Source organism: Phalacrocorax carbo, chromosome 17, assembly GCF_963921805.1.
Source record: "Phalacrocorax carbo chromosome 17, bPhaCar2.1, whole genome shotgun sequence".
NCBI classification, from domain to species: Eukaryota; Metazoa; Chordata; class Aves; order Suliformes; family Phalacrocoracidae; genus Phalacrocorax; species Phalacrocorax carbo.
The window spans coordinates 5387160-5409279 of NC_087529.1; the positions used below are offsets into that span (position 1 = coordinate 5387160).

General features: G+C 45.8%; 1 protein-coding gene across 1 annotated transcript in view; it reads left to right on the forward strand.

Moving 5' to 3' along the window:
* Positions 1-1620: 1620 nt before the first annotated feature.
* The window catches only part of AATF (apoptosis antagonizing transcription factor), a 57779-nt gene continuing 37279 nt past the window's right edge, over positions 1621-22120 (forward strand). Inside the window, exons 1-4 of the mRNA XM_064467725.1 lie at positions 1621-1729; positions 4504-4692; positions 5328-5744; positions 6391-6528. Of these exons, the coding sequence (XP_064323795.1) occupies positions 1645-1729; positions 4504-4692; positions 5328-5744; positions 6391-6528 (829 nt within the window). The 5' untranslated portion in view covers positions 1621-1644. The remainder of the gene's footprint in view (positions 1730-4503; positions 4693-5327; positions 5745-6390; positions 6529-22120) is intronic.

The window sequence follows — 22120 nt, forward strand, 5'->3', positions numbered from 1 at the left end:
CAGAGCATGACAGAGTTTTACAGGGTGAGTCATAGGGTGTTTGAGAAGGGGGTGAGCTGTTGGGGGTTCTGCAGCCGTCGCCTTCCTCGGTGCCTCTCGGGACCCCAAGCCCCCACCTGAAGCCGGTGGGGAGCAGTGAGCCGCCGAGGCTGCTGGAGGCAATGGTAATTAATGATATTCCTCTGCCCTCTGTAGGAGAACTGCCTGCACTGAACACTGCTGCGGGGAACTAACACCGCTGCTGCTGCTGCCTGACCCGCACCTTTCTGCATTCTAATTAGAAATCATGTCTGGATTAATTTTTATAGCATTTAAAAACAGTTAAGGACTGGGGAAGAGGCTTGTGCTGACAACAAGGGGCTGAGCAAGCAGCCCGCACAGTTTGTCTCCGAGCTAGGGCTCGAGCCGGCACCCAGCTTGAGTTTGCAGCTTGCTGCTGGCACCTTCGCAGGCAAAGTCTCAGCGCCGGCTGTGGAAAGCCCAGGGCCCGGAGTCCAGGCAGACCCCCTGAAGCTGTTCATTGTGGGGTTTGAAGTTCGGACCTACACCCGCAACTCAGACTTGAGTCCCTTCTCCCTTGTAACAAAACATGCACCAACCTCTGTTGCTGTTCCCCAATTCCAGGTTTATCCTGGTGTTCTGAGGCCGACTCACCCCACGGGGCAGCCCGGAGACGCCGTCAATGGGCAAACCCCAAAGCGCCGTTCTTGTTAACATTCTTAGCAGGTCACTTCTGCGGTGCTTTGCTGCTGCTTCTAGGCCAGAGTCTGGCAAAAGCACGTCAGGAGGTTCGGTGCTGGTGCGGATGCGCTGAGGTCGGTGTAACTCTGGTGTAAGGGTCCACCCGCGTACAAGGACTGGGCTTAACCAAAGACCTTGCCTTTCCGCTTGCTCTAAGAGGGACCCCGGCTTCAACAGAGGCCACAGAGTGTTTAATGTACGGGACAAGAAAAGAATTAATTCAGTTCTGGGTGGCTAGCGGTGCTAAAAAAAAAAGGTGTGATGTTGACTTAAAGACATAATTGCAATATTTTACATTATAGAAGAGGGCTTTGCTTTTGTACCACTAGCCGTTACCCCAGCGCTGCTCAGTGTCAGAGCACTGGGCGAACACCAGTTCCCACGACCCCCATGTACAAAATTACCGTTGTTCCCGCCGTTACGATGGGGGCCCGGGACAGCGGGCCCTCCCCCGGCCCGGCCCGGCCCTCCCCCGGCCCGGCCCGGCCCTCCCCCGGCCCGGCCCGGCCCTCCCCCGGCCCGGCCCGGCCCTCCCCCGGCCCGGCCCGCTGGCTGCGCTGCCCGGGCTCTTTCTGGGTGGATATTTCTAATTCTCGCTATGATTCCCGGCTGCGCACCCCGCGCACCGCGGCCCAGACGCCCGTCAGACAAAGGGCGGACACTCGCAAAGTACCGAGATCGGCTGGGCCGGCTCTTCCCGCCCGCCTGCGGCCGCTCTCCCCGGCTGCGGGCACCGGTACCGGCTCCTGCACCGGCCCCGGGCCCGGCGGGCGGCAGGACCCGGGCGGCAGGACCCGGCCCTCTGGCCCCGCCTCCGCCCCGCTGGCCCCACCCCCGGCCGGCTCCGCCCCGCCCCTCGCCCCCGCCCCCTCTCCCTCCTTCCCTCCCTCCCTCCCCGAGAAGATGGCGGCGCCCTTAGCGCGGCAGCTGGAGGAGCTGCTCAACCCCCGGCCCAGTTTACGCGACCCCGAGGACGACGCGGAGGAAGGTGAGGGAGGGCCGGGAGGAGGAGGGTTTAATGCCCGCGGCCGGCGGGGGCGGGCCGGGGCGGGCTGGGCGCTGCCGGACCGGCCGCACGTGGCGCCGCAGCGCGCCGCGGGGTGGGGGAGGTGTCTTGGCCCGGGGCCCCCCGCAGCCCCGCCGGGCGCCTCGGTCTCCCCCAGCCGTGGGTGGAGGTCGGCTGTCCCGGCTGTGCCCCCAGCCCCGGGCGGTGAGCGGGGCTCGGCCCGTCGCTTCCCGCAGCACCGCGCCGGGACGGGTGGCCGCCAGGACTGCCTCGGGGCCGGGGATCCCCTGGAGACCAGGGTTACCTCAGGGGTGGTGGTTACCTCAGAAATGGTGGTTACCTCAGAAATGGTGGTTACCTCCGGGTCCAGGGTTACCTTCGGAGTCAGGGATACCTCAGGGTCCGAGGCTGGAATTACCTCAGCGCTGATTTACCTCAGGGCAGCCCAGGGCGCGCTGCCCCGGCGTAGGCCCCGCCACAGGCCGGGCTGTTCGGAGCCAGGCTGGGAGCGGATCCGGCTGGAAGTCACTGAATCCCAGAATGGCGGGGGTTGGAAGGGACCTCTGGAGATCATCCCATCCACTCCCCCTGCTTGAGCAGGCACCCCCAGAGCAGGGGCACAGGGCCGCGTCCAGGCGGGGTGTGAATGTCTCCAGGGAAGGGACCCCACAGCCTCCCTCGGCAGCCTCTTCCACTGCTCTGTCACCTTCACAGTAAAGAAGTTTTTTCTGATGTTCAGGTGGAAAATCTTCAGGAAAAGAGACATAAAAGCACAGCGTCGGGACAGGGCCGCTCCCTCTGCCAGGGAAGCGCAGCCGGTGCGGCGGTGGGAGCGGGGAGGAGGCTCGGCGGGCGCTGGTGACAGCCCTCTCCAGCACACCGAGCGCTCAGAGCAGGCCGCGGTGCGCTGCACGTGCCTTGTTTGATGCTTGCAGGTGCCCAATAATCATCTTATCTTTTTAACCAAACTCTTTTTGCCTCAGTTGTGATTTTTGAGACATTCGTCCCTTTCCCCGTGACATGTAGGTGGCGGTGTCATCCTCTAAGTTTCCAGGCTGGTGCCTGCCGTTTCCTTGACTTACCCTCTCCAGAGCAGACTGTCCCCACCAGCCAGTAGACCAGCCAAGCCATGGGGCAGGACTCATCTCTAGGGCACGTTCGTCACACGGTCACCTCTTGAGGTAGTGAGCTCACCATCACACGCTGGCAGCAGTTGGCTTTAGGAGGTACAAGGCACCAGTCATGATAAACGTTGTGCAGCTAGCCTGATTCTTCTATACAAGTGTATGTGAGAACAGTAGTATCTTGTAAGCAACATCATAGTAACCGTTGAGGAAATTAATGTACTCAGCAGATGAGTTTTCCCATTTTAGTAACCACGATTTACTTTCAGACTTCATACTTTAGCAGTGCCAAGACTGAGAATGCCAGAAGATCCAGTGAGTGCCACAGGTCATTCTGCACCTGCCCCTCTTGCCCAGTCATTCCTTGGTGCCGAGCATCTTGCTGTGCTCTTGTAGCTGGAGTGACTATATTTAGACCCGATTTTGTTGCTTTGATTATGAGCAGCAAATTTTTTTTTGCTTCCCCCTTGCCTCAAGTAAACATTATATGTGAGGCATTAACATTTCCAAACACACATTAAAAGAGCACTTAACAATGTTCAGCCAGTTGGATCACTCAGTTGGTTGAACAAAGCTAACCCTGTAATTTTGCATACAGGGTGTCTCGCACATGAATGAAAATAAGGAGGGAGTATGGTACTATGTGTTCTCTTTGCTGGACTGCTCCATTCCTGTGTCCCAGAGAAGATGGTTATGAAAGAGAGGCATAACCACAATGAAATTATTTAGCCATGCTAAAACATTTGTATATTTATGTGGCTCATACATATAGCAAGAGGCCAAGGTGCATCTGAATTGCAGTTTTCCTCATTTAATCAGTAAGCGTGAAGTGAATGAAGGTGTTCCAGCTTTACTGGGTCATCCACCCAAAGGGCTACACTTCTCATGAGACCCTCATGAACCTGTGGAAGGGCTTGGGTAGGTTTGGTTTGTCTAGCACTTTGTGTGGGTTCTCTAAAATTAAGAAGAGGCACGGAAGAAAGTGTGAATGTAAGCAATGTTCATTCAAAAGGAAAAAAATAATTCAGCAGGATTTTTGGCATTTGTTCATAAACATTCACCTCTGTATTGCAGGTGAGGCCTGTGGTACCAAACCTGTATATGGAGAAGTCCAGAGTGCTGAGAGGTGGGGTTGAAAGTGGTCAGATTGTGTAGCATCTCCCTTCCTTCTGCAGAGGTTAACCTGGCAGGTGGGAGAACACCCCTGACCGCAGAGAAGTCACAGGATGTTTTCTGAAAAATACCTTTAGAGCTGTCTTACCTCCTCTGCTAGGTCTTAAGTATTACTTTACTCAGCGGTTTCTAGGCAGGACTGGTGCTGATCTACACAAAACCCAGCTTTGAGGCTTTTTCTCTGCCTTTGATTCCCCAGCAACGTTTCCCCCTTTGCAGAAAATAAGTGTACTGGCTTTCCTTCACCAGGCAGGGAAGAGCCTCGCTCTGTCTCAAAGCCTAAAAGCCAGACTCTTATGTGAGGCTGTGTTGCCATCAAGCTCACCTTTGCAATATATTTTTGTTTGTAGAGTATGTGGAGTTTTCCATGGAGGAGGATGGCTTCTTCCTGCAGCTAGTTCTTCTAGTCTGACATTTGGTTCAGTTTAGACATCCCTCTCCCCCTTTTTTTCCCCACAGCTACAGTTGCTAAAGTGATTGACAAATTTGAGGATGAAACTGCAGATGACATTTTACCTGTTGGCAATATACGGAAAAAAGCTTCAGCGTCTCTCTTGGAAGCTGATAAAAGGTACAGTGGAAAAGCTACATCTCGTAAAGCCTTGCAAGAAGAACTCTGGGGAGATGCTCTGTCTGAAGAAGGATCTGGTAAGAATCTCATTTCTTTCCCCTTTTCACTAGACTAATCAAAGTTTGATGTTAGCATGTTAACTGAGCTAGTGCCATCTGAACTGAGACGAAAAACTTTAGGTCCCTGTTACAGGGCAATGAACAGTAAACAGGTGCAATTAAGTTAGACATCTTCATGAAGTGCCTTCCTGAAAGCACGAGGGGAAATCTCAAAGAGGAGGTCATTTCTACAGATTGAGGAAAGAGAGTGACTAAGTGTAAGGTGAGGCTCAGTGCACTGACTGAGCGTTGTGTGGAGGAAAAAAAACAGCTCCCATTTTTAAGCCATTAGATCTTGAGGACTGCAAGTATTTACAGAGTCTCATTTAAAAAACGCATATAGCAAATTCTGACCGCCTTGTTTGCTTATCATGTCATTGTTTCATGGGAAAGCTAAGCCGTGGATCATTGCTGCAGAAAATGTGGGCTGAGATCTTTTTTGTGGATGTGGCCTTGTGTTTCCATTATTCATCCAAAACAAAGAGTAACATCATACACAGCTAAAACAGAGTTTGGAGTTCAAATAGCCCAAACCTGTAGCTGTTGATGATGCATACTGCAAAGTGGCGCATTTTGCTGGTAAGTAAATAACTTTTTGCTTTTCTGATTATTAGCTGAAGAAGAATTAGATGAGTGGTACAGTGGCAGTGAAGATGCAGAAGAAAATGGCAGCTTAGGCGCTAAAACAAAGGAGAAGCCCAGCAGCACTGGCAGTGACCAGGAGGATGACTCAGAAGATGATGAAGAGGCAGATCTGTCTCCCAAGGCCAAGGCACCAAAGTTCAGTTTCCAGAATATTACAGACTTTGAGAGATTTGCAGAGGGGATGGATGATGTAGGAAGCAGTGAGGAAGATGATGAAGATAATGCCAGCATGGAAGAAGGAAGCGATGAGGAGGAACATGGGAGTGAAACCCACGACAATATAGAGGAAACCAAAGACAGCGAAGGTGATGGTGGGGTGATGACATTCTCAGAAGGACAAGATGCTGAAGAAGTAGAAAAAGGAAAAGCTGTGAAGAACCAGCTAGGTTTGTATATGTTTGGTTTGTATTTTGAAAAGACTTTCACCTTGCTGACACTATAGAAACTGATGATGTTAGGAGCTGCTTCAGCACGTTAACATCCTGTTAGCATACCACACGTGCATGCTACAGCAGCCTTAGTGATTTGCAAATGTTCTGCCAAATGTGCTATGCAAACTGGTGTCACTGCTGGTACAAAATCTCATGAAGTGTGTTTATCCACTGGCTTAATTGGACCAGTACTGAATATACTTGTATTGGTGGGGGTGGGGACTTCCTACATGGGTGCTGTGATGCTGATACGACTTCTGTTTCTTTTCAAAATGTAGTACCGAAGGTAACTTCTTCCTATCTGTCCTATTAAACTATCAAACATCCATTTGCAGAGTGTCCTTTTAAACAGTAAAGCAAAGGGGTGGTTTTATTTTGGGGGTCACAGAATTGCAGTCAGGATCATAGGATGGGATGTGGTTTTGTCCAGAGACATCTTGTGGTACCCATTTGGTGCTGAGTCAGTGAATGCAAAGATTTGCCCTAGCCAGGAGTACTATAGCACAAAGGAGAGGGCCTGTGCTGTTAAGTCAGCAGCTCCTTCATGAGGAGCAAGTGCTTTGGCTTGCTAAAATGGTTTTATTTTCTCTTTCTTATGAAGCACTGTGGGATCAACTACTGGAAGGGAGAATCAAGATGCAGAAGGCGCTCGTAATAGTCAACCGGCTTCCACAGCCAGATACTTACCCAATCTTCAGAAAGGAAGGCGGACAAGAATTTGACAATGCTGTCGAGAACTGTAAGAATTCTTCAATCTTTCTACTTTGGGTAGACTCTGCTGTAGCCAATGTGTTTCTCTTGTGCAGGGAAGTGTTAATGGTAAAGTGAGGGCTTTGAGTTGCATGTGTCTGTAGTATTGGCTGTTGGTTTGTATCGCCATAACCATTAGTTAGGTACCATACAAACAGACACCAAAAAGTGTTTCCTACCCTAGACAAAGAGAATGTCTCCTATCATCTATGTCTGTATGTGCCCTAGATGATCTCTGCCGGTGGCTGGAAAGCCTCAGCTCAGGTCCGGCTGCTGTTTCTAGTTCATGTGGGGATTGAAGTTTGCTTATCAAATTTAAGTTTCATGCTGAATCTTAGGAATAATTGGTTTGGTTATTGCTCTTTGGTGCAGAGTTGGGATGCTTCTGTGTCCAGAGACACCTTGTGGTACCAGTTTTGTGCTGGATCAGCAAATGCAAAAGTTTGTCCTAACCAGGATTAATGTAGGCCAAAGGAGAGGGCCTGTGCTGTTAAATCAACAGCAAATATCTTTCCAGCTTGGAGCTGCTTCATCTGTTTATTTCTTAGGATCACTATTAATGATATTGATCTGATGAGATTTGTAGTAGATTCTCTAAATATAATGGGCATGCTCCAGCTGATAAGTGCAAAGTACTCAACTTCAGTGTGTTGTGGGTCTATTTAATTTTTAGAGTTGGACACCTTTTTTACTGGCCTTAAGGTAAATGCACAGGGAGATAAATGTCTGGTATGTTATCCTCAGGAATAAATACAAGCCACTGTAGGTATCAGTTGGTGTTCATTTCTTCCTGACATGTTTGTTGTTTTCTGTCAAAATCCACACAGTTGGCAATGTTTATACACAGATTGTTCTTTTTTCTAATCCCACTAATCAGAAATCAGTGGCCTTCATAGGATATTCTTCCAGTGATTTTGAATAATAAAGACAGACCCAATAGCATTTTAAAGCTTGCCAGGTTGGTTACCCCTTTCACTTCTATTTCTGCTTTCCCAATCTTGAGATACTGCTTGCTTTCCAGAACGTTTCAGCTTCGTAGGTGAGCACCCTGTGGAGGATCCCGAGAAGCCCCATATGTGCACCAGTCAGTAGGAAACCCTGTAGTGGTGCCTACAGCTTTTCATGCTGAACATCAGAGACATCATCTGAACCATCTGGTTTGCTGTGGCTCTGGTTCCATTCAGCCACATGATGTGCCCGTTTGGACATGCTGTAGTGATACCTGTGCACTGAGCAATTTTGGCCTGAGCTGGCACAAGTCATCTCAAAACTGGATCAGGAACTTTCACCATCATCAAACTTGACTCTGAATCCTGCCTCCACACCAAGTTTTGACTGTCATTTTAGGGCTTATACCTGATCTGAACATGGTAGCTAATCAGCTTATCTGGAGTTACAGCAGATGAGATACTTTAAAATATAAAGTTAGCTGTGCCGCTTTAAATGAAGCGATTAAGGAAAAAACGGCGAACTCCCAACAATACGAAGCTGACCTTTCAGTGAAATACATGTTATTAATGTATTTAATGAGATGCATTACAAACTGCACTGAGCACCATGTTTCATTACAGGTCTAAAATGCAATATCATTAAAGACCTTTAACAGAAACAATGGTTGACATTTTGATATTTCCCATAAGCAAAATACACCCAAGAACACAGAGTGTGATACTGGACACAGTACAGCGGAGAGGCTAATCTTTCAGTTGTCCAGAACACTAAAGGAAAATCCACTGTTAATAACTACTCAGTGATTCCCTCCCCACTGTCTTCCCATAATCTGGGCAGGAAAGTTCAGTAGTATACCCTGATGTTCCTGATAGCCTGGGTTCATGTTCTGTATTTCATCTGAAGACAGCAAGAAAATAAAGCTGGAGTGACATGGCAAAGTTAGCAGAGGAAGCGCTCAGACTGACAGATGAGATGTCATGAATTTAGGAACATTCTGCTACTACGACACTTACATAGCATTTTCCAGTGTTCTCTAAAGGATCAAATTTATATTCCTTTTTTTATTTCTATTTTTTTAATAAACGATCTGTAATTGTACAGTAAAATAGGTTACAATAAATAGTAATTTTTGATGAGCTACACTACTGTCCAGTGAAGCTATCTTTCACTGCCCTGCAAAAATGCTCTTTCCAGAAGTAACAAAGTGCCAAGCATGAAGCAAGGAGTAAATTTATACACAAAGATCTTATGAAAGACTAGGGGTGTAGTTGGTGTTATGTGGCAGAGACCTATTTCTTTCACTTTGCTGTGTTGGGCCCTGGGAGAGGGATTAATGTCTAATCAACAGCTAGAGCTTTACCCTGTGGGCAGTCTGAGCTGTGTTACATCTTTGCTCACGGGGCTTCTGCCCAGATAACAGGGCTGTGACCTGTCAGTTCAGGATGTGAAACTAAGTCTTTTCTGAAAATATACACGATAATAAATATATTTAAAGTTCTTTAATTAATTGATGCACCTTGATTTATGAGGGGCAAAAATCTCACTTATAAATTAGCTTCCAATAAAAGTCCCAATTTTTAGCTGATCAAGTGGCTTCTGTAAAAGTGAACTTTTTCACTCAATTCTGAACGGTGATGTCATGGGTGGGGTGAACATTTCTGGGCTCCCGAGTTCTCATCCCAGTTGTATTACCAGCTTGTGAGTAGGACCCCATTCCCCAGACAGGAAAAATCAGAAGAACTGTGCATCAGTAGGATTAAAGATGAGTGGAAGGCAGGACTTTGTAAATGTGGAATGTTGGGGTGCTTCCATTGTATGTGATGTGCTTCAGTCTTGGACAGGATTTGGGATAATCACGAGATTGACACTGTTTTGGACTGATAATACTCTCAGGGAAGCCTCAGCACTTCCTTCCAAATCCACAGAATAAATTTGGCATGCTTTCATCATCTTCATTGAATAGGAGGAAATTATTTGGTGTTCACGTTGCACAAAGCAACTGGTGCCAAAAATCCAGACTCTGGGTGTACACTGTAGCCTGCTGAAGGCAGGAGGGCACAGAGAGGTCTTGGCACCCAGCTCTCTCTGACGTCCTGGACGAGTCCCTTGCATCGCTGTGAAATCTGCTCTGGAATGCTTTCAGTAATTTATCCCAAGTCCTTCTGTTGCTCATGAAATTTCCACTCTGCACTCCCAGACAGGATGATTTTTTTGAAATGGAAAATGGTCCTTCATATATTTGCCTCTTTGGTATCTCCCACATGTGACAACCCTGTGTAGCTAGTGGTGGCAGTGAAATTCCCTAAGGGTTTGAGTATAATTGTGTTAAAGAGTAGACAGCAATGTTCTGTACATTTTGAGTTTTAAGGCCAAATCTGAGTGGAAACGGTAAGGTCATGCTTGTTTTCCAGATTTTGAGATCGGAGGTTACAAAACTTCAAGTGTTTAATTTATTATTTTTGTAATCTTTTGTGATTTTTTTTTTAAATGATACAGCGTGCCCTGGACAGTCTTGGATTCCTGAGATCTCAGGTTCTGGTGGATGATTTACTGCAAAATTGCTTATAAATTGAAGTAGAAAATGTTTTGCAGACCTGGCAGCTTTCAGGCTTCACACCCATTTGTCACCCAGCATTTCCCTTTGTGTATAGAACAAGAATTAATTAGGCTGCACTGCAGGAAAAGTTTATGGCCATAATTTATATAGGATGAATTTCTGTTTAAAGAGACAGTATTGCTTTGTTTGCACTGTCTTACTTTTTCTTCCCCCCCTTTTTTTTTAATCTTTAATTATATTCCAGATTTTTTTTTCCTCTCACCCTTTTTACATACAAATTGGAGACCAAACTGTGGTCATGGAGCTCATGTTTATTCCTGTTTTGCATCCATGGAGAAAGTCTGAGTGGTTTTTAATACTGAAATCACAGTGGCTGCGCTCTGAATGCAGTGCAAATGTTTAATGTTTAATGCACTGCACACGTGAACTCCCACAGCTTACGTTTCTAAGGTGCTGTTGCCTGGAGTGGTCTGTTTCTCCAAGATACATTTGTATTCTCTTGCACCGTATCTTCCAGTCTAGTCCAGGGCTTGAGATGTTGCCTCTGTTTGGGGTCTTGCACGTTCAATTAATGTTTTTCATAATCAATGCAAGTCAGAATTTGCAATCTGCTCCTGATTTGCACATTAAAGAGACCCATTAATTAAAAATTCCAATCCCTGGCATGTTCCCGCAGGATCCTTGCATTATTTACATAGAAAAAGAGTGCAAGGTGCAAGTTTCTGTGTTGTGTCTCTGCACAGATTGCATGCCTGCCATTCATATTTCTATGTATGTTTTCAAGGGGGAGGAAGGTTAGAAGTGGATCTCATGAAAATGTCACAAAAAATTACCTCAAGGGCAAGAAAGAGCCAAAGGAGAGGTGGAAGCGACATTAGTGAAGCCATAACCAGTGTCAGGAATTAAACAGCACCTAGGTTTGGGGTTTGTTATGTTAAATCTTCATTCAGTGACAAAAACCCCACAGCTAATTGGGGAGCGGGAGACAACAAGAGCTTTAAGAAATTATATCTCTCAATCAACAAAGGCTAGAAGCTGTTATTGTATGTGCCCTGGGTAGCTGGTTTTGCTGTTTTAATTGTTTTCTCTTTACAGTTCTTGTTAAAAATACTAAGCTGGGAATATTTCAGTGACTAGGAGTTAGGCAGTGATACTTAATGCTTTGCAAAAAGAGCACGGAATTCTAGCTTTTAAACAGTGTGATGTGTTATTTTTCAGTTTTTAGTTGGCGAGATGAGGCGTTAAAAACAGAGAAACCCAGGTGAGGCTCTTGCAGAAGGCAAGATGCTGATGGAAACTGCAAGACTTTAAACGAACGAGTAGTTGTATATGTTTTCATATGTATATGCTTTCACTTTCCAAGAGTTTCCCTGAAAAGCAAACTGCTGGCTGAATGTGTGTTGGGGTTTTTTTGGTTGTCAGTGGATTAAGAGAAAATACTGGAATCCCACACACACTTCTGTTCTTCAGCTTAAACTCAAGATAAGTTGGTTTGGAGAAATGGAGAGGATACTGGTTTTGGTGAAAGGTAGACACACAGGGTCTGTAAGAATGGATTTGCTCACTGAAGGAACAAAAGTGGGACAACAAATATTAACTGTTATTTACACTTTGTAGAGCTGTGGAGAAGTTATACAAAGGTTTGTGATCAATAAGAAAATAAACCTGCATAAAGTGAATGAGATAAAAAAATCAAATTAAATGCTCCACGTACTTACCAGGCCATTATCCCCAAACCTGCCTGGGTTATTAATGTATTCATGGAGCAGCAGCAGTGAGCTCTGCCTAGCAGCGGCCTGAACTTTTCAGCACAGTGCCTTGCCTGCTGCTAATAGAGGCAGAATTGTATACAGCTTTTTGAAATTCTGCTGAAATTTCTGAACCTTTTCCTAAGTCACAGTGATGTTTGAACTTTAATTTCTATTCTTTGTAGTCATCTATATCTTATTTTCCTGATCACTGTGATGTTATTCCACATGATTCAGCCATGGTCATTGTCTGTGGTCATGAGCTGGTGGCGTTGCATCCATACACAGGATGCAGTTCTGGTTTTCCTTGTACTCAAGGAGGTTATCCAGAGGAAACCTTGTTTCCCCCATCATTTAGCATTTCTGTAGTATCTCCTTTGAAATCCCTCCAGAAAAATTGTTGCGTTGGGCTCATTCACACAAAGAGATGAGCTTATACTGGAGACAGGGTGTCGAAGAGTGCTGCAGTTAGAGTGGCTGGCTGATAAGCAATGCTGCAACGCACAACCTCGTCACCCTATGAGTATGCTGCACCGGGGCCTGAGGACAGTAGAATAGTGTGGTTTGCCTCTTGGGAGTAAGTTAAATGTAATGATGGAGACCAGTCCTTTTTTGACCCCTACAAGTAGTCTTTTAGTCCTCCTTGCAGCCTGTGCGGCACTACAGATAGTGTGTTTCTTTGTGGCCGCTCTAGGGATGCAATTACACCTTGAAATGGGAAACGGCCATTGCTGCCTGAACAGTGGTTCCCAGTCCTGCTTTTCCTTCTCCATACTGAGTTTGGACTTCAGGATATTAGAGCATGTGCACCTTTTAAGTCCTTCTGTATGCATTTTAAATGGGGTGCTGTGAAGAAACTTTCTTTTGAATAACGAGGTGGAAAGATGAAACAAGTGTGAACTACATGTAAAGTTTGCAGGAAGCAACTCACTGTTCATAATCTTACCATAGCCAGTTTCTTCAGCTCAGAGTCAGCTGCTGGATAACTTATGTTTCACATTGATCAGTTATTCCCTTAAGGTGTTACATGTCCAGGTGCAGTTAGCCAGCAGTTGCATTTAATTACGTTTTATTGAAAAGTAGAGCTAAAAGGAGCTTTGCATAAAAAAAAATAAATAAAACTTTGCAGGACCTGCCTGGGACTGCACAAGGCCGGGTGTTCAGTGCCTCCTGGGAAATGAAGGAGACGTTGACTTTTTGTTCCTAAAATGTACGATTCAGTCCAAACACTTCAACTGACCCAGAAATGTCTTTCTGGGGTGGAAGTAGGTGCATTTGTAGTGGGTGTGCTGGTAGACTGTGCTTCCACCTGGAGCTACGTGGACCTCTGTAATAATTGCCTGAGTCGGGCTCTTGGTACGCCAGGTTGGTTAACTGCTTCTGTGACGAGTATCTGTGGCTTGTGACTAAACAGCACATTTGTGGACAAGGCCTCTTAAGGATGTGATTAAGAATCCCACTTACATTCATTGCCAGCAGGAGACCTCCAAAGATGCCATGTGTTTTGTGGTTTTGCATTCTTGCATATTAAACATTTCTGTGTGAATGCTTCACACTGAACATCTTTATCTTTTTCTGGGATACTTCTGTAATATTTTGCTGAAAAAGGACTGAAAACAGAGGGAAAGATTCTATTTAGTATCTATTTAGTGTGTGTTCATTTGTATGTTCTCAGTGACTTTTTAATAGAGGATTTTTGCTGGATTCTGTTACTGTGGTTCCTGATCTTTAAAAAGAAAAGAAATTACATTCTATGCAACATCCAGGTAAGTCACGTCAAAAAAGGTAATTAAGCATTGACTAACTTTGAAAAAGATCTAGTCTGCTTTACATAGCGGAGAACCTGTTTCACTTCCTCTAAGAGAGGACGAGTCTGGCAAGGCGTCCTCCTCGCCAGTCGTGCAGCATACTCTGCCTGATGCGCTCACCCTCTGCCTCGCTCCTCGGCTGCACCTGGTTGTCATTTTACGCATCTGGTTAGAGAAAAGCTGTCAGATGAAATGGGCTTTATTGACACAGGCTAGGGGTTTTTTAGAGAAGCCCGCAGGAATCAACTGCCAATAATTCCACTCGTAATTTTGTTATCATCTCTATCCATGGATCACTTTTAAAACTCAAATGTATCCATACGTACATCTGGAGATGATAATGCATTAATACAGAGCAGGGTAGGTGTCACAGGGGATTGGGGGAGGAACTGAGGCACAGGCAGATTACACAGTTTCCAGAGGCGTAGAGCAGTTACAGGATTAATTGGTGCTAGGCAAGATCACGGACTTAAATACGTTCTTGCTTTGAAGATTTTACCGAGAGCCTGCGCAAATGTGTGACAGCGGAACTGGGTTTCAAGCCCGAGTGTAAATTATTGTGATCAGATCTAGCCCACTTAAAACTGGTAGGCCATTTTAATTGAATTGTATTAGTCTAGACACTTTATGAATACAAAAAACATCGTGCTTGTCAATTTGTGCAGGGTTGAATTTGATTTAAATGGGTGTGGATGCAGGTGTCTCCAGATTTCACCTTTCCTCTCTGATCTAATGAAGAATCTATTCAACTCCTTGGGACTGAGCCAAAGCCCGCTGATGTTAATGAAGACTTTTCTTTCGGCTAAAATAAATGAATGAATCAGACCCTTTTTTGTAAATTTTGTTTTAATGATCCTATGCCATGGAGAGCTTTCGGTGAGAACTGGGGTCAGTAAGGATGATAAGCTCATGGGTAGCTGTTCTGTGTACGTGCCAGCGAGTGAGAGGGAAGAGTTATGAAGTGAGGAGCTTTAGACAAAGGCACAAGTCTCAGTTTTGGAGCTCTGTTGCTGCTTGTGTGTGTGTTTAGTTGGGTAATGGGAGGTGTGAGGTTTTGTGCATGTGCAGTATTTGGGCTGTGTGAGGTACCAGGAAAGTATTTTGTGCCCTGTTGCTGCTGTCTATGAATTGTTCAGAAATCCTGTGTAGGAGGTAGCGAAGTGCAGGATATTTATTTAAGTTGCGGTTTTGGGCTTTCTTTTCAGAAGAAAAACACTCTTGCCCTTCCTCACTGAGTGCCAAGGCTTTTAGCTTGTGGTATTTAATCTTTTTGAGCAGAATTTTTGTCTGCTTCTCTTGTATAAATGTGGTAAAATTGAAATGCTCCTATTTTATAGGTTATCTCCATAGCCATATGTGTTGGTCACTATTGGTGTTTGAGGTTTATTTTAAAGCTGTCTTAAATTCTAGTCCAGGAAATGCAAGGAGAGTCTGTAGCTGTTGACTGATACACCCGAACTCCAGACCGTGGGATTACACCACACTTCAAGCACATCAAATAGGTTTGCCTACACTTGAGTTTCCCAAGATAATTAATAGCTAATTAAATTAAGTTTAGCTAAATACTCGTGCATGTTAGACTGTATACTCCACAAACAAGATGCAGGGAAACAAAGGCTTGCAAAGCATTCAGACAAGCATGTGCAAATGTCAGCTAATTCGGATTAATTGGCAATTGGTTACCTTGAGATGGAAACTCAGTGCTTGTCATGATAAATGTAATTAATGGCTCGGTATTATATGGGGAGGTCAGTCTAGACGGGCTAATGTTCCCTTCTGGCCTTAATATCTAGATAACTATGAAATTTCACATTTCCTTTTCCTTTTTCATTCTTGCATATGTACTTGGGGATTCCTGCCTGGCAGAGACAGGAATGCGTGCTGTCAGCTTCTTTACATTTACAGTAATGTAAAACATCAGTTTTTATAAATCTCATTTTTACAAGCCCCATCCCCTCCCTGGTTTGGGCTGATATCAAAAGATGACGGTTGAGGCGAATCAGTAGAGCATGAACTTCATGGAAGTGTTTCTCTTTTTCTCCCTTCTCAGCTTTCCCCCTCCCCCAGTCCCCACTGATAAAATCCTTGAATACCAAGCCTTTTATTCTGTTGTTGCATCTGGTTATTTTCTTTTAGCAAACTCATCTGTGTCTGATCCTGTTGTCCTTACTGTCAAATGCAGTAATATTAGAGTGAAAGGGCTAAATTGAGTCCGTTCTGTAACTCTTTGGGAGTCAGCTGAACTGCTTGTGTGAAAGGGGTTTGCAGCATTGGCTCCTTTGTGCTGAAGGAATACAATTTTCCCCTCTGCAAAGGCTTTTGCATCATTTGCATTCCAATGGAACCAGCAAATTGGGCCTTCGGTATGGAGCAGACCTTTTTATTGCAATCAGCAGAAAAGTCTTTTTCCTACCATCATTTGGTGAAATTCCACAACCTCAGTGTTTTGGGAAGCGTGAAGGGAATGTTACTCCCATCACTTCCTAAAATAACCTGGAGAGATTTGCAAGTGCTTTGTGCTAGGATTCTAGCTGAAGTCCGTGAAAAACGTATATGTAACTACGCCACCTCTAAAAAAATCAGATCACACTCTGCTGCCAAAGGGCTTGCAGCTAGCCTATAATTTAGTCTAGGCTGGCTCTTGTAGCTTCTGTCTTAGGCTTATCGGTAGCCTTTTATTTCTGTGCCATCATGGTTTTGGGGCACCAGAACATACAGGGGTGCAAATCTGAAGATAGCAAAAGTCCTGCCTGCACCATATTGTTCCTCTTACAGTTAGTTACGCAGCGGGAGTTACAGGAAAGCTGTTGTCCAAAGCCCCGTGTTTGAGATGCGATACCTGGAGGAATTCCCTCCGCCTTTTCCTGGCTGGTAACGTTGCTCTGCTGTTGGGAATAGAGAGCAAGCTCCAAAAGTAATACTGACAGACTTCAGAATTATGATACACTGGAGCTCTGGCGTAATTCTTTGTTGAAGAAGTTAGAGGCCTAAAATGTTAAGGCTTATTGTTATTCTGAGTTGATAATCTCTGCCTCGCTTTAATAATTTTTCCTCATGCCTGGATAGCCTGCGAGTTGCACAATAATCACTCACACAGCTTTGTAATCAATGCCCAAAGTAATAGGATTCCGCTGGCCAACGGCAATTAATAAATTTGTGTCTTTTTTAAAACACTAGCAAGTCGGGCCTGAAATACGACTGACTGGCTTTCCTCATTTGCATATTTATTGCAGTGGAAAAATTCTTGCCGAATGATTGATGTTGAGCCTGCCTCTTGAATTCCAAACAGCACATTATTATGAAATGAAAAATGCCGGCCATACAGTTGATTAAAGTTGAAGACAGTGGAATCGGTGTTTTTTAAGATTGTGGGAGAATTAAAGGCATATTTTAATAGATGTTGACAAGAAGTGAACTAACAAAAGCAAAGCAAAGGATTTGCTTGAAAAGATTTAATCAAACGTGTTTCTTGGGGGATTAATTGCTGGGGATGACTAGTGCAAGTGGCTGGCTTGTGGATTTGAATGAGAAGTATTGTTCTCAGGCCAGCATATTGAGTGCCATTTTGACCTGTAGTTTAACTCCTGTCCCACAGTCGTTTGAAAGGAGTGAAGATTTCCCCTCTTCATCTGAATGTTGGGATAAATGCGTGTACCTGATAAAGATACTTTTCATTATGTGCAGCTATTAAAATAAAGGAGGTTTGATTCCTCTCCTTTTTATTTGCATAACGTGACGGGTGCGCTGGGCACTGCGCCGGTTCGGTGCAGCGGTGACACGGTGACTCTCCATGGTGACAGGGGGAACTCTCCCAATATTTGGCCACTCAGCTTTTGCTCTGCATACCATGGTTCAAACGCCAGCGCTGCTCCAGCTTTTCTGTATGAGCATTTCATACAGCCTGTGGAGGTATATGAAAATTAAAAGCTTGCATGCCGATGATATTCCTGTGATGCCAGATCCTTAGATTTAACTGAGGGGAAAAAGTTGTTAATTTCCAGCTTTGGAAAGGGCCCTGAATTTCAGCCGCGTCCTGTGTGCGCTGTGTTTCATGCTGGTACATCACAGTAACGATGCTCCTGTTTGTGTTGCGTACAGTGTGTACACAGTAGCAGGCAGGCACCGTTCTGTAGGGGAGATGCCACAGCAGTGCCCCATCGCGCCCTGCAAGGTGCCACAAACATACAGCGATGGAATGAAAATCCTGGGAGGTTTGCCCCAATTTTAAGGATACAGCTGTATTCTGAATCTACTGGATGGATGCACCAGGGTCAGGCGAGGAGGAGCTTGCCTGGCGGAGCAGTTTTGGGAATCCCACTGGTTGGGTCTCTGTGAATACCTTTGAAAGCCTGGCCTTGAGGCACTGTCTTTTTTCCATCGACTTAAAGTGTCTCTGCATGAGGCCATTCCCTGCTGCTCCATGCCAGCTGCTGCTCGCTGCAGCTGCTTGGGAAGATGAAATGAGACCCCATTTTTAGAGGTCATGAAAAAAAGCGCAGATACTTTCCTGCGCAGGACGCTGCCTTGCTGTAGAAATGCTGAACTTGGAGTGGTGGGCGAGCACAGAAGCCATCATGCCTGCAAGTCCCCAGCACAGCAGCGCTTGGGTTTCAGCGGCAGCGGAGGCATGGCTGCCCTCGGCGTGCGGAGAGGGCAGGTGGGGGCAGTGTGTCGTGGGGTCGGTACCCTGCAGCCAGGAGCCGCCCCGCACGGGGATGCCAGCAGCACAGCCAGTTTGTCCGTAACCACTGGCATTGACAAAATTGATTTTTGTGGTTTGAGAGCAGTAGGACAGATTTCATCTCTGGTGGGTCTCCTGACACTTTGATACATGGCAGTGCTATCCCTGAATGGAGCTAAATACTCCAGGGCTACTTTCTGACTGGGTGAAGGGATGTATAAAATGAGAACGTATGAGAGAGTATTAACAGAAAGGCACACTTTGATTTACTGATACTGGCTCCCAGCTTTCTTGGTGGATTGATATGCTGTCTGCTGGATCTGGAACAACTTTTCACTCCTGTACACAAAATGAAGGGGCTCCCATGGACTCTTAAAAGTGACTCTTACAAGTTAGCATCTTACCACAGGCGCTCTGAGTCCTGTTTAAGCTGGAAGTTCTATTCAAACCACGTTTGCTGTGTTCTTGGAGCAGCTGCAGATGGATCCCACTCAGCATCCTTTTTTCTTTCCCAAAGGGCAGCTTTGAAAAGATTTGATGGAAGGCGGGGGTTGCATGTTGTCCTGGGGTTAGCTGATCTCTGCTACACACAGAGTGTGAGTTGTTTTGGGGGTTTCAGTTGCTCATACTGAAATGCCATAAAGAGATCCAGCTTCTTTTGTTTTTAAGGCAGTATGGAGCCACCTGTCCTCAGAAAACATGTCTCAGGTTGGGCATGCAGAAGTAACTCCTGGAAGAGGAGATAGTTTTGAGATTTTTCTCACTGATGATACATGGCCCAATATTAAAGGTGTCAGTTGTGACACTGATATCGCTGTAAGGTAGAATATTTACCCCAGCACATTGCAGTGCAGATTGTAAGAGAGATACAGCAAAGGTGCCAGCAGAGAGTGCGAGAGAAGGGGTGGGAGTGGCACAGACTGGGGTTAACCAAGTCAGGTTGGACTTTAAAGTTGGCAACTTACCAGTTGCTTTTGCAGTGCTGCGCCTGTAGTCTTTTGCCACTGCCTGGTGCACTGGACTGGGCAGGGGCAGCTGGGGCTGTGTAAGCACCTGTAGTTGGCTGAACACTATAGAACAACACCAGAAGTGATACAGATGGCACTGTTACTGTAGTGGCTCTGGGAATAAGCTGTTGGCATCAGGATCTTCCTGCTAGTGAATGGGTGGTGGGAGGATAGTCGTAGAGCTTCAACAGCATTGCTTCAGCCTTGGCTGGGTTGTGGTGCTTGTGAAAACCATGGTGTCGATATCTTCTAGATCCTGAAAGCTTTAGAAACTGAAAATCACCAGGGACTGCCTAGGACCTAACACAGCTTGTGGCAGTGGGAGGCCCCGCTACGTGGTCAGGGCTGGCATTGCCTGTGTTCTCGGGGGTGTTGCTGGCTTTGTTCTGTGAACAGAGCAGGGAAGGGAGCAGGAGGTACAAACCCAGTGGCTATCGCATGTGAAAGCTGTTGTTGGTTGCCTTAATGTACTGACACGCTTGAAAACTCCATGTTTGTGACTCTCTTCTGTTTAATTGCCTGTTTCAGACAAGGAGCAGCATTAAAAAAATGTGCTGGGAGAAGTAGGAGAGCAGGAGGGTTAGGAGCTTTGCTTCAAAATGACATAGTTTGCATCTATAAAACAGTTCTGTTTTACACTGCCTTCATTCACAAATGGGTTCAGTCTTTTCTCCAAAGCAGACGGTGTAAAGGCAGATGAGGGCGTTAGAGGGAAGAGAAGATGAAGAAGGAGAGGAGACTGGGAAGAAAATGGTCCTTTCTGGAATTAAACATGAAATGGATAGTGCAGGGCTGGATGGGAAGAGGGCAAGGGAAGGTGACACTTGGCTTCTGAAGTTGAGTTTACAGCACACTTAAGAACCCAACAGTAACAATGAGAATGCCATCCAATAATGCTATTAAATACACAAGAACTGAAAGCGCGGAAGTTACCGAGCTGTAAGAGGCTCATGATAGAGCTACTGCCTGGAATAATTAGCCCTCCCACCTGGTTAGACACACGGTCATTGTCTTCCCTGCACTCTGCATCCCCTTCACTCCAAATAAAACTGCTCCCCATCCCCACTTCTGTTGGGGTCCATATCTCATAGCCTGGGGGAGCTTGAGCCTGCCTTTATTCCTTGCCTGCTTGCAGTGGCCTTGATATACCCCAGAAGAGCTGGAGTGCTACTCCAGTTGTAATTGACAGGATCAAAGCCGCCTGGGGTGCATTAGCACTGCTGCTGGAGGATAGGCAGCGGGTAGAAAATAAACAGTTTCGGAAGCTCTGGGGACATTTAGCTGTGTTGCAGGCAGTGGGAAAGATTTTGCTGTTGTAAGCTGTGCACTCAGGCTAGGGTGGGGGCACTTCCTTTTTGCAAGCAGTGCTTTAGCTGCAGACACATACAACAAATGCATTTTTAAGGGCTTTTGTCTGTTTGTCTGTTGGAATTGTTTTGATGCTAACACACGGCTGTTTTACAAGTATGGCAAACCTAATCCGTTAATAGGTTTATATGGAAGAGTTGTCAGAACGTATCTAAAATGAACCACAGGCCAGGGGAGGATGAGTCCAACAGCTGATCTGCAACAAAAATCTTAAAGCATCTTCTCCTTGACATTGCTGTTACTGAGGTCAGGCTGTAATTTATCTGAAGATGGTGACAACTGAGCAATATCACAGTGGTAACATGCGGGAGATTGAGACCTCTGAATGTCTGGGCTGATTTCTGCTTGCACTGTCCCTGTCTGGCTGATGAAGATTTGCTGTTCACTCTACCCATGATCTCTGTGTCCTCCATTAAAGAAAAGAAATAAGGAAAAAATTGAGTGGTGAAAAGTTCTCTCCGTTCTTTTATGCTAACTACAAAGAAAGAAGCAAGTTTGAGAGTTAAGCAAAACAGCCCTACTAAATTCCTGTCAATGGAGGAACTGGTGGAGGGGGTACAGGGGAAGCTCTGGGGAGCATCCGACCACTGCAGTGCTCCTCCTGCCCTCAGACAAATCCACTGGCTCTGTCAGCCGGGGTTACTGCTGCCCGTGAGGATGCTTGTTCGGGGTGCGTGGGGAGGGAAGCCAAGCCTGCTTGAACGTATCCTGCAAGAAAACAGCTCCTGAAGTGGTGTGCTACGTTCCTCCAAGCATTTTTTCCCCTTTCTGTGGTGCCTCTTTTTAAAAGTAGAAGGCAGTACCCTAGTGTCAGGTAGATAAATCTGTGTAAACTTCAGTTTCGGTTTTTGATCGAGTCATACTAAGTGTTTTACCTGTAAGAGCTGACCCTGTGATTGACATGTAACAATGTACAAAGGGAGAGTTTGTGTAGGCCTAGACAAACGCTTGTTTTGTACGAGAGCGTTCTGCAGGGAGGCTTGTTGGTTGCCACAAAAGAACTATTTTTAAAGAACAGATGCTGCAACAGTGTGCAGTTAACCCTTCCCACAGTCAGCTGCAACTGTGTGTCCTTGGGGAACACAAGATCATTGGAACTGCATAGATACAGGAAAAATTGTCAGTTATGAAAGCCTTTGGATACACAGCATCAGGTCGACGTTCAGGATTTGTGTCTGCAAATACCATGGGAAGCAACTACTCATCCCTGTAAAGCTAGCCTTCACACCATGTATTGACCATTTTGTACACCTCTCCACTCCAATCTTTTCTTCATTTTCTCTCTTCCTAAGGATCTCTGGGCCTGCAGTTCTGCTTTTCTGATCAGAATGCTCCCATTAAACTTTCCAGGTCATTGTTTAGGTTTCCCCCCTAGATCAGATCTTGCTACATTTAATTTTACTTACAATCTAATTTCTTATACCTCCTGCATGGTGAGCACAGCGGCATAGAAACCAGCAG